Below are 12,803 nucleotides of genomic sequence, written 5' to 3'. Positions count from 1 at the left end.
CCCTCTCACTTTCTCTCAATCACTGCCACAGTGATTGGTGAAAACCAATAACAAAAGTGTTTGAACAATCAAACTCAACACAGAACTGAAACTTGCTTTATAGAATCAGGGAGCAAGAACAGTTCACAAATAACAAGAACAAAGCACAACTCACAATCCTAAAACACTTGATCTTCAATCTTAGCTCTGGTGTCGTCACGTTTTAGGTCTTTGTTCTATTTATACTTCAGCAGATGCGGCACTAGGGTTAGCTGGGCTGAAGAACAGAATTGATCCACACAACTTCAAACGCAATCTTCCAAGATATGATTTGCGTAACAACCGTGTATAAGATAGAAACAAATCTTCAATCATAGATTTATTTCAACAATAAAAAACCCGCAAAGAACTCCCTTTAATCAGTTACTTGAACCTCAAGTAACAACAACCAAATCTTTAACAGATAACAGAAGGGACCCACAACGCGTGCCAGCCAGTGAATGAATGTCCTGGCTTTACAGAATTAGATGTCAGGACATCTGCTTCGACATCAGGTTGTTTTTAGCAAAATGCATGACAACAAAAGGAACAACAATCTCCCCCTTTGTCAAATTTTGCATAAAAACAACTTCTTAACCAGAGAGGGAAAAAACACACAGAGTCAGCAGCGGAACAGAACAAAAACAGCACTCCCCCTCAAAACAATGCATCTTCATGTGCAGACATAGAGGAACTCCCCCTCAAATGAAGCATCCAGCAGAACACATATAAACTACTTGAAGTACATAAATCATAACCACATAATTATTAACTTCCAAGTTAGACAAGCACACCAGCAGAACTTGAACAAACATAACATTGTCACACTGTCTTGACATAAACCTGCTAAATAATAGAAACCAGAAGCAGAAACAGAAAACAAAACACAGTCTTCAACATGAATCTTCTAACTAATGTCTTCAACATGGATCTGCTAACTACTCCCCCTTTTTAGCATAAATTTGGCAAAGGTTGTAAGTGAAATAAAGCCAACTGACAAACAAAAGAGGACTAAAACAACAATCTAAGCTTCAGATTAAGACTCCTCTTCCTCAGATCCTTCCTCCTCTGCAGCATCACTTCTAGACTCACCCTCGTGACCTGCCTCCTCTTTAAGCTTAGCAATCAAAGTATCCACTTTCAGCTTCCTCTCAGTAGCAACCTTGATAGACACCTGCAGCTCCTTTGAAAGATCCTCCAATTCAGCAATAACACTATGAGTTCCAGAAGCAGACATTGAAACAGGAATTGATGTCCTGCGAGATGGCATATCAATGTCCAGGACATGGGGATCCAGGAACAAGCGATGATCCAAAGTGATGGGGGTACCCTTAGGAAAAGCCACATCATCCATTTTGAGTATATCAGGATGCTGCTTCAGGATGATAGCAGTCAAGAGTGAAGGAAAAGAAATAGGCAGCTTTACAGCACAAGTTTCTGCATGTTTCAAAGTTTGAGCAAACACCAAAGAGCCAAAATCAAAAGGCACCTCAGTCCCAATTCTGTAGATCAGTTTGGCTAAAATTGCAGAGACAGCAGAGGTATGATGAGAAGGGATCCAATTCACCACTCCTATCCTGTTCAGAATAGCATACTTCACACTCAATAACCCTGTAGATAAAAGCTTCTTAGCAGGCCACTTCTTCACTTGTCCAGTAGTGAGTTCCTTGGCAACCTTGTCCAAAGACAATTCTTCCTCAACAAACTCCACAACACTTCTTCCAAGGGCTTGGTTGATCACAGCAGGAGAAAAAGTTACACATTTCCCTCGCACATAAACTTTCCTGAATTCAGCACTTCCAGGAATGCCAACATCATCTGTCAAATTAACTAGGAACTCTTTCACTAGCTTCTCATAACATTTTCCAATATCCATGACTGTCTTCCTTAGACCAGCCCGGTCAATGAGAGCAACAATCATCTTACACTCAAGCACATCCTTGCCAATCTCCCTTTCTTTTCCAATCTGGCGGTTGCAAACATATTTCCACTTGAGAACATTCTCAGCAACATGAAAGGAAACATTATCAATAGGGAAAGAAGGGACATCTGAAGGAATTCGCTTACCAGAGAATTTCTTCTTTTCAGAAGTCCGAATGTCCTGAACATCGACTTCAACATCAGACTCAGATTCCAAATCAATCCTTGGAATTTTCTTCTTCTCAGCAGTTTTCTTTACCTTCTTGTGTGAGGAATCCACAACCTTTTGTTTACCTTTGCTCTGCACATACATAGTGGATTTGGCCTTCTTTTGTGAACCAGAGGGGGTGTCTTCAACAGGAACCCTTATTCTCTTCTTCATCCTGGCAGCAACACTTGCCAGAGGAACATCATCTGAGTCATCAGCATCTGAAATTTCATGAACAGATGGAGGAGATTTGGTAGTCTCCTCATAAGAGACAGCCTCGTGGGCTTCATTCTCTGGTTCTGAGTTCTTGGACTCAGAGGATGAATCCAGAGATGGCGAATTCTCCTTATCAGGCACATTGGATACAGGAACTTCAGTTTGAGGAGCAGAAGCCTCAACATCTGCCTCTTCATCCGCAGAGGAAATTTCATGAGAAACATCCTCAAACACAGGTGAGTCACGAGTGCCCTGAGATCTCGTACTCGACTTGTAGCACTTTCTTGCAGGAGTTCTTGAATTCTTTCTTCCAGAATCCTTCTTGGATTGAGCAGAGGATTGCGCATTCAATCCCATAACCTTGACTCCAGAAGATGTCTTCTCAATCTTGCCTTTGATGGAGTCCTAAGACTTGAGACATGGTGAAATATGACAGAGTATGCAGATTCAGAGGATCAAAGAAAAATTGAGAGCAAAGATGAATCAGAATTACACAATTAAAAAACTCAATCAGTTGTAAGATAGAAACATGGCCGTTGGTGATGATTATATAGCAGTTGAGTGGATGATAAGCAATCATGATGATGATGTCATAACGGCAGTTATTGGTAGTTACGAGAAAACTAGCCGTTAGAGCAAAGTGATGCAGTAATTGCTATGCTTCTTGAAAGAGGCAAATCCCAATATTTCCTCTCAATTTCTCAAACGTGATAGAATCAAGTGGTTTGGTAAATATATCCGCCAATTGCTTTTTAGTGGGAACATGCTCTAGAGTGATAATTTTATCTTCAACCAAGTCTCTAATGAAGTGGTGTCTGATATCAATGTGCTTGGTCCTGCTATGTTGAATAGGATTTTTGGAAATATTAATAGCACTAAGATTGTCACAGTACAATGTCATAACATCCTGCTCGACTTCATACTCCTTCAACATTTGTTTCATCCACATGAGTTGAGTGCAGCTACTCCTAGCAGCAATGTATTCAGCTTCAGCAGTTGACAAGGAGACACAATTTTGCTTCTTGCTGAACCAAGAGATCAAGTTGTTCCCCAAGTAGAAACAACCTCCAAATGTGCTTTTCCTATCATCAGCACCTCCTGCCCAATCTGCATCACAATAACCAACAAGAGTAGGATTCGTATCGTGTGCATAGAGAATACCATAATCACATGTACCATTAACGTATTTGATTATTCTCTTCACTTGCAAGAGATGACTAGTCTTTGGAGCAGCTTGATATCTAGCACAAGCACCTACAACAAAGGTGATGTCTGGCCTGCTAGCAGTAAGATACAGAAGACTACCAATCATGCTCCTATACAAGCTTTGATCAACATCTTCTCCTTGTTCATCTTTAGATAACTTGATATGTGTAGCAGCATGAGTTCTTTTGTGACCTGCCTTTTCTAGTCCAAACTTCTTAACAATACTCCTAGCATACTTGCTTTGTGAAATGAACAGAGAATCTTCCATTTGCTTAACCTGAAGACCCAAGAAATAATTCAACTCACCTACCAAACTCATTTCAAATTCAGATTTCATTTGTTGAACGAAATGCTCCACCATCGTGTTCGACATTCCTCCAAATACTATATCATCTACATATATCTGTGCTATCATGAGCTTGCCTTTGTCATTCTTTACAAACAGGGTCTTGTCTATTCCTCCCTTGCAATAGGCATTCCTGACAAGAAATTTAGTGAGTCTTTCATACCATGCTCTTGGAGCCTGTTTCAATCCATACAGGGCCTTCTTCAGCTTGTACACATGGTCCGGACGATGAGGATCTATGAATCCTTTGGGTTGTTCAACATATACTTCTTCACTCAAGTACCCATTCAGAAAAGCACTCTTTACATCCATTTGATAGAGTCTAAACTTTAACAAACAAGCAACTCCTAGTAATAGCCTTATAGATTCCAGTCTAGCCACTGGAGCAAAAGTTTCATCAAAATCCACTCCTTCTATCTGAGTATAGCCTTGAGCAACCAATCTCGCTTTGTTTCTAGTGACTACTCCATTCTCATCTGACTTGTTCTTGAAAATCCATTCAGTACCAATAATGTTCACTCCTTCAGGACGTGAGATGAGGTCCCAAATTTCATTCCTTCTGAACTGATTAAGCTCTTCCTGCATTGCATTTATCCAGTATTCATCAGTCAGTGCTTCCTTGACATTTTACTTGGTACATCATCTATAATAACATTGACAGATTCCATCATAACCTTTGTACGAGAGTTATACACCCTATAAGCTTTACTTGAAGTTCCTGCTCTAATCGTTACTCTGTTGTGGACATAGCATGCAATACTCATTGCTTCAGCCCAGAATTTCTTTGGAATCTTTCTTGCATGAAGCATCACCCTGGTGGATTCTTGAAGAGTTCTATTTTTCCTTTCCACAATACCATTCTGCTGAGGAGTGATGGGAGCAGAAAACTCATGACTTATTCCTTCTGAGCCACAGAAATCAGAGAATTTTGAGTTCTCAAACTCTTTTCCATGATCACTTCTGATTCTTACTACAGTACTGCTTTTCTCAGTTTGAAGCTTCAGGCAAAGTCTCTTGAAAATCTCAAATGTCTCTGATTTTTCTTTCATGAAATCAATCCAAGTGTACCTGGAAAAATCATCAACACACACAAAAACATGGGTCCCATTAGATCCATGTGTAGCAGTTCAAGGACCTTTGTCGTGGTTGGATGTTGGAGCTTTGCATGGGACATCTTGGTTTGCTTTCCAATTTTGCACTCTCCACATATTCTTCTCTCATCAATTGTTAACTTTGGTAAACCACGAATGGCTTCTTCAGAAATGATCTTCTGCATGCTCTTAAGATTGATATGACCCAATCTCTGGTGCCATAGATTCAGCTCATCCACTTTTGATATCAAGCATCTAGAGACTTGTGCCTTTTCTGGTGAGACCCACATGTAGCAGTTGTCTTTGGATCTGATTCCTTGCATCATTACTTTATGATCATTTGTTGTTACAACACATACTGCCTTACTGAATAACACATCAAGACTTTGATCACAGGGTTGACTTATGCTGATAAGATTGGCAGTCAGTCCTTTAACAAGCAACACATCATCCAAATCTGGGGATCCAGGATTTACCAGTTTTCCTATTCCCTTGATCTTTCCTTTTGCTCTATCTCCAAAGGTGACAAAATTGCTGGCGTATCCTTTGATATTTTCAAGATTTTCCTTGTTTCCAGTCATATGTCTTGAACAACCACTGTCAAAGTACCAGTCTTCACTTGATGAGGCTCTGAAAGATGTGTGAGCTATGAGGCATGTCACTTGGTCTTTGGGTTTCCAAGTCTTCTTGATCTGTTTCTCCTTTGAATCCTTCAACACATTCTGTCTTTGAGGATAGCCATAGAGTTTGAAACAATAAGGCTTTATGTGGCCATTTCTTCCACAATAGTGGCATCTCCAAGGGTTAGACTTATCATTTTTCAGCTGAGAACCCCTATGTTGAGGCACATGTTGAGACATCGGGTTGGACATCTGATGGTTGATGGAATTATTGAATTCATATTTCATTTTAGCACCAACAAATTTCTTTGGCTGCTTTTGATTTTCTTTGTTGGAAGTATTGTAATTGAAGCCAACTCCTTTCACGCTCCTCCCTTGTTTGCTTGTTTCCTTTAGAATCTCATCCAGCATGTCAGATCCACTATTCAGCATACGCACAGATTTATGAGTAGCTTCAAGTTTATTTGTCAGAGTGACCACTTTATCCTGAAGTTCTGCATTAATCACCATCAGCTTAGCCTTTTCTACAGTATCAACATCCTTAAGCTTTGTGTTCCATTCATCAAGATCATCCTGCAGCTTATCAATAGTCCCTCTTAGCTTTTCATTTTCTAACTTGAGCTGCTATATATTATCTTCTTGCTCTTTCAGAAGTTTGCATGCTTCTTCCCATTTAGTGTGCAAGAGCCTGTAAGTCTCCTCCAACTCTTCATCTGTTATTTCTTCATCACTAGATTCTGAAGCATCAACAGTTCTTGAGAAGGCATTAACTCGGTTTGTAGAGAATTCTTCCTCATCCTCCGTGTCTTCATCTGACCATGTCACAACCATGCCTTTCTTTTGCTTCTTCAAGTAAGTAGCACACTCAGTTCTAATATGCCCATATCCTTCACATTCATGACACTGAACACCTTTATTCTGACCAGATTTGTCTTCTTCTTTGGTCTTTTTCTGAGAATTGAAGGGCTTGAAATTGTCAGTCTTAATGTCCTGGACATTTGACCTGTTTCTTCTATCTATTTTTCTCAGAAGTCTATTAAATTTCTTTGCCAGTAGAGCCAGAGCTTCAGATAAATTCTCACCTTCACAGTCAGCATCATCTCCACCATCAGTGTTAGAGACAAAAGCTATGCTTTTACTCTTTTTCTCAGACTTCTCACCAATCTTCAACTCATAAGTCTGCAGAGAGTCAATGAGTTCATCAAGCTTCATGTTACTGATATCCTGAGCTTCTTCAATAGCAGTGACTTTCATAGAAAATTTGCTGGTAACAGACCTCAAGATTTTCCTTACAAGCTTCTCATCAGACATAGGTTCTCCCAGAGCAAACGAGGCATTAGACAAATCACGCACACGCATGTAAAATTCAAAAATAGTCTCATCCTCATTCATCATTAAGTTCTCAAACTAAGTAGTAAGCATCTGGAGCCTTGACATTCTTACTCTGGTGGTGCCTTCATGTGCAGTCTTCAAAATTTCCCAGGCATCCTTTGCCACAGTGCATGTGTTGATCAACCTGAACATGTTTTTGTCCACTCCATTAAAGATAGCATTCAGCGCCTTAGAGTTTCCCAGAGCAGCTTCATCTTCATCCTTTGTCCATTCTTCTTCAGGTTTCTCTTCTACTTTTGAAGTACTTCCCTCAGCTTGCACTTTGGTGGGATGACTACATCCTTTGACAATGGTCTTCCAAGTCTTGTTATCAATAGACTTAAGAAACGCAGTCATGCGGACCTTCCAGTAATCATAATTGGTCCCATCCAGAATTGGTGGCCTGTTAACCGATCCTCCCTCCTTATTGTCCATGAGAACCAGACAAGGTTTCCCTGGTGCTCACCCAACAGAACAGGGGTGCCTGCTCTGATACCAATTGAAATTCTAGTTCCCTTAGAACAATGTCGTATGTGATGTCAGGACAATCGATTATGACAACAATCACACAGTATCAGTAAAAGTTAAACACAAAAGTAACAAGACACAAGAATTGGTAACCCAGTTCAGTGAAACTTCACCTATGTCTGGAGGGCTAAGCCCAAAGAAAGGAAATCCACTATCTCAAGATTCAGGAACTACAGACACACATGAACACAACCAGTTCATTATTCTTTTCCTAATCTACCCAGTGTATTTCTACTTAGTATCTCAACCTAAGTATGAGACCCCCTCTCACTTTCTCTCAATCACTGCCACAGTGATTGGTGAAAACCAATAACAAAAGTGTTTGAACAATCAAACTCAACACAAAACTGAAACTTGCTTTATAGAATCAGGGAGCAAGAACAGTTCACAAATAACAAGAACAAAGCACAACTCACAATCCTAAAACACTTGATCTTCAATCTTAGCTCTGGTGTCGTCACGTTTTAGGTCTTTGTTCTATTTATACTTCAGCAGAGGAGGCACTAGGGTTAGCTGGGCTGAAGAACAGAATTGATCCACACAACTTCAAACGCAATCTTCCAAGATATGATTTGCGTAACAACCGAGTATAAGATAGAAACAAATCTTCAATCATAGATTTGTTTCAACAATAAACAACCCGCAAAGAACTCCCTTTAATCAGTTACTTGAACCTCAAGTAACAACAACAAAATCTTTAACAAATAACATAAGGGACCCACAACGCGTGCCAGCCAGTGAATGAATGTCCTGGTTTTACAGAATCAGATGTCAGGACATCTGCTTCGACATCAGGTTGTTTTTAGCAAAATGCATGACAACAAAAGGAACAACAGTTTGCTTTGAATAGATAGCGAGAATGAAGGGCAGGAAGAGGTCTCGATCTTCTACTAGTGAGGATGCAGAGGATCGACACCGGCGCTTGCATGCTTCTACCCGGCGCAGCGACCATTGTGCAGCCACTCAGGCGGTAGAGTCTTCAGCTCCGGGTGCTACTATGCCGTCACCCATGGTAGAGTCTTCAGCTCCGGCTGCTACTATGTTGTCGCCCATGGTAGATTCTTCAGCTCCGCTTGTGGCTGCTTCTGTGGCGTCTACGAGGGGAGAGTCTTCTGATGCTGTGCTGAATCCTACTCCGTCGTCTCTGATGGTTGAGTTATCTCCTCATGCCATTCCTCGGCAGCCTTCCAGCGAGGAGACATCTGGCGAGGAGTCTTCTTCTGAGGGTAGTAGTGAGGAGGAGCTTATTCTTCAGGAGGAGCTTGATGCTGCTGATGTCGTGCCAGAGGAGGGGGCACAAGGTGGTGATGATGACCTCATCCTGAGGGCGGTGCCATTTCCGGGGGGGCCTGAGGACCTGTCGCTTCTCACGCATTATGCCGATCACAAGGCTCCCTGGACGTGGCATTCACTCCTACGCACAGACCCGCGGTACGTGGACCGTCGGGCATTGAGGCTGGCCACGGTTGGGGGGAAGGTATGGAACCTCCCTTGTGATAGCGATTTAGAGGCCCATACACATGTTCGACAGCTGCTGCAGCAGACAAGTTTGTATCACCTACCTTGGTGCGGGTACCCGGAGACAGACCCAGGCCTCATATTGGCCCTTGTTGAGAGGTGGCATGAGGAGACCAGTAGCTTCCACATGTCGTTCGGGGAGATGACTATCACCCTGGACGACGTGTCGGCTCTTCTCCATCTCCCCATGGGGTCGAGGTTCTACACGCCTGGCAGGGGGAGCGAGATGAGTGTGCAGCGCTCTGCGTCCAGCTCATGGAAGGATCCACCGCTGATTATCTCGTGGAGTTTGATGCGACGAGTGGCCAGACTATTCGGTTCTTTACGTTGAAGGTCCTGTATGATTCTGCTTTGGAGGGTATGTCTTAATTATTACTTTATTAAATTGTATTTATTTTTAGCGTATTATTATAAACTGTTAACTTAATTCATCTCATTGTAGAGCACTGGTATGAGGATGCTGCCCGGATTTGGCTGGTGAACCAGCTTGGCGCGACGCTCTTTGCCAACAAGAGCGGGGGATACCACACGACTGTCTACTGGATTGGGATCCTGGAGGACCTTGGGCGAGTGTCGGAGTACGCGTGAGGCACGATTGCGCTGGCTACGTTGTACGACCAGCTTAGTCGTGCATCCCGCAGGAAGACAGCCCAGATGGGAGGGTTCACCTCGCTCTTGCTGTCATGGGCATATGAGTACCTTTCTGACCGCGTCATTATCAGGAGGGAGGTACCGGACTACTCACAGGACCAGCCTAGGGCGCAGCGGTGGTTTACGTCCCGGATTGAGCATGTCGGACTCGATGAGAGACGAGTCATGCTCGATGAGCTTACGGTGGATGACATCATATGGACCCCATTTGAGGACCATCAGGCTCATCGCCCGCGGGATCCGAGGGCCCTCTATTCTAGCTACATCAGGACACCTTACGGCCGGTCTGTGAGCCGACATCTACCAGAGAGGGTTATGCGCCAGTTTGGCTACATACAGGATATCCCTCGACACCCCTCTGAGATCCAGACGACGGGGTCCCTTGCTGAGACCGCAGATGATGCCTATGCTGACTTTGAACCGTACCTGCGCCCTCAGGGGATCCCTGCTACATATCCAGGAGAGGCGGTGGAGGGTTACATGAGGTGGTATAGCAGAGTGTCCCATCTGTTCATCATCCCTGACGATAGGAGGGAGGAGCTCAGTGTCGTGGTAAGTTTGGATTCTAAACTTGTATATTATTTTATCCATTCAATTGTGATTTTTGTTAATGACATTTTTTTTTGTATATTATTTTTTGCAGTCTGCTATGCGTAGGGGTGTGGAGATGTTGGAGCAGTCACTGGAGGTGCCAGGTGCTCCTGTAGTAGGTACATAGGCCCGACTCCTCACTGAGAGGGCGCTCGAACTTTTTAGACCGAGTTCCTTCGTTGGTACCCAGGGAGTTGCCTTTGCTGCTGTTCGAGGAGCCGCAGCTACAGGAGGCAGAGCTCGTGGAGGCAGACCCCGTGGAGGCAGAGCCCGTGGAGGTAGAGCTCGTGAAGAGGGTGATCCTGGAGAGGGTGCTCGTGGAGGTAGAGCTCGTGGACCTAGAGGAGGTCGTAGGGGTCGGGGTCGAGGAGAGTGATTTTATGACTCTTGTATGTTATGTATATTGTTATGTGGACATATGAGACTCTTTATGTTATGACTATTTTTATTTACATGCTTCCTATTTTTAGTCTTAATATTAAGACTCTTATAACGAAAAAAAGAGTAACAACTACCACATAAATAATCCAATGTAGGTAAAATAACATAAATAATCCATGCCAAACAGTTCGAAGGTGACACAACCAAATTAAGCAGAAGCAACATGAAAAACAAAATTATTCCTCTGTGATATCGATGAAGTCATGAGGTTCGCAATCCTTTGGAAATACCTTGACTACGTTGGGCAATGTTATATTAAGATAACAAACAGATCTTCTAGGTGCAAACAGAGCAACCTGCAAGTAAATTGCAGACTTTAATCCAACCATGCATAGTTGTCCAAATGAAGCAAGCTTACTATTTAGGTTCTAGAGGATAGACCTTTTGGAGAACGAGAACAGATCCAACAGTTATGTCATTCGCAAATTCACTGTGAGTGAAGGCCTTGCGATGGATGCTAGCATCAATGGTACTCGTATGGTCCTAAATTATTGCAATCGTGAGAGAAATAAATAGGAACGGTTAGAGAACAAGATTTGATAACAAAGGGGACAAAAGCAAGGATATACCTTGAGGGTAACTTTCGCATCTCCGAAACCATTGGGAGTGCAAGATTTGATAACAGAAACAACATTCTCCACTCTCTCAACGTTCGCTGTCAGTGAGCTCAGCGGAGTGGCAAATCCCCACTCTTGCAGGGCTGATAGCCAAGCATTTGAATTGAAATCAGGGTCGGTTTCGGTTGATCCGTGTTTAAGCACACGCCTCACGATTTCCTGGGTCGGAATTAGTGGTGTGTTAGGGGTGGATCTACGGGCATACATGGCAGCCCGGATGGCGCCAGCTGGGCCAGGAATGAGAGGACGAGAGCTTCCAGAAGTGTTGCTTTGACGTTTGCAATGGCAGACGAATGCATTTGGGTCTTGTTCCATTGTGTGTTTTTTTTTGTCTAGGTTACAAGACAAGAAGAAGAGGATGAAGAGTAAGAAGAAGAGGCAAGACACAATAGAGATTTATAGCAGAATGGTCAGAAGATTTATGGTGTATTGGTGGCTGGTAGAAGTGTGGTTGGGGTTGGTGGTTGAGAGTAATGTCAGGTTTCTAGTTCGTCGTGTAGTGGATGGAAATGACAAGACCTTGATAATGAAATGGAAATGACAAGACCTTGATAATGAAATGGAAATGACAAGACCTTGATAATGAAATGAAATGACAAATAAGCTATACTATTCAACGTACATCAAATTAACATAACCAAAAGCATCAAATGAACATTACACGCAGTAACCTGTCAATCTATGGTGATGTCTACATAGTTATCCTTAACAACCTAAGGATAAGGGCCATCAAATTAATATTACAGAGAGTTTACAAATGAATATTACACAATTGAAGAACACTCAATCTGTGGTGATGTCCACATAGCTATCATGATGACCACTAAAATGTCCAAGCCAAGCTTGGAATTCTGCAGCGAACATGTCTAAACGTGGACCATATGGGTCGCGCCAGTGTTCGGAGGCAGCATCAGCATGCCAACGCCACTGGAGAGCAATGGGCGGCATAGGATGTACAGGAGTTAAATGGAGCTACATTTTAGAGAATAACCATAAAATTAGATCACTTCCAAATACAAAAATTAATTGACAAGCTAGTAGGTAACTAAAATATTAGTGTATTTGATCAAAATATACATGTATAAAATGATTTATCACATGACCAATAGCTATAACAGGATGCACATCTAGTGGACCGGCTCCTCTCAGTGGAAGGTATATGTTACAACCCATAGCGGATAAGGTTACGAGAACCAATTGGAAGTTGCTACAAGGTATCCCATCTCTGGCAGTTGCATCCATTTATCAAAGGTGGTCGGGTCACCATGGGGAAGAGTGAGTCGAGCATGTAAGGCATCAACAATCATCCTGGACCACATGTCAGTATACATGAAGCTATTGTTTTCAAGTTCTCCTATCAACTCTGCCCTAACCCAAGGCCAACCTCCTCACCGGCGGAATGACCCAGTAATGCAGCAATGGATCTATAGCCACAGTTACCATCATCCTCAACATCTATAA

General features: G+C 42.6%; 1 protein-coding gene across 1 annotated transcript; it reads right to left on the bottom strand.

The window, feature by feature from the left end:
- Positions 1-1,054: 1,054 nt before the first annotated feature.
- LOC130736276 (uncharacterized) lies at positions 1,055-2,719 on the bottom strand. Its single transcript, XM_057588117.1, has one exon. The coding sequence runs from the start codon at positions 2,717-2,719 to the stop codon at positions 1,055-1,057; it is 1,665 nt and encodes a 554-aa protein (XP_057444100.1).
- Positions 2,720-12,803: the final 10,084 nt, after the last annotated feature.

The sequence above is a fragment of the Lotus japonicus genome, chromosome 2 (genome assembly GCF_012489685.1).
Source record: "Lotus japonicus ecotype B-129 chromosome 2, LjGifu_v1.2".
Taxonomy (NCBI): Eukaryota; Viridiplantae; Streptophyta; class Magnoliopsida; order Fabales; family Fabaceae; genus Lotus; species Lotus japonicus.
The sequence above is the reverse complement of the archived record's forward strand: the minus strand, read 5'-3'. Positions and strand labels throughout refer to the sequence as shown.

What these genes read in the sequence shown, in the direction of transcription:
- LOC130736276 (XM_057588117.1), bottom strand. Translation starts at nt 2,719, where the DNA reads ATGGGATTGAATGCGCAATCCTCTGCTCAATCCAAGAAGGATTCTGGA.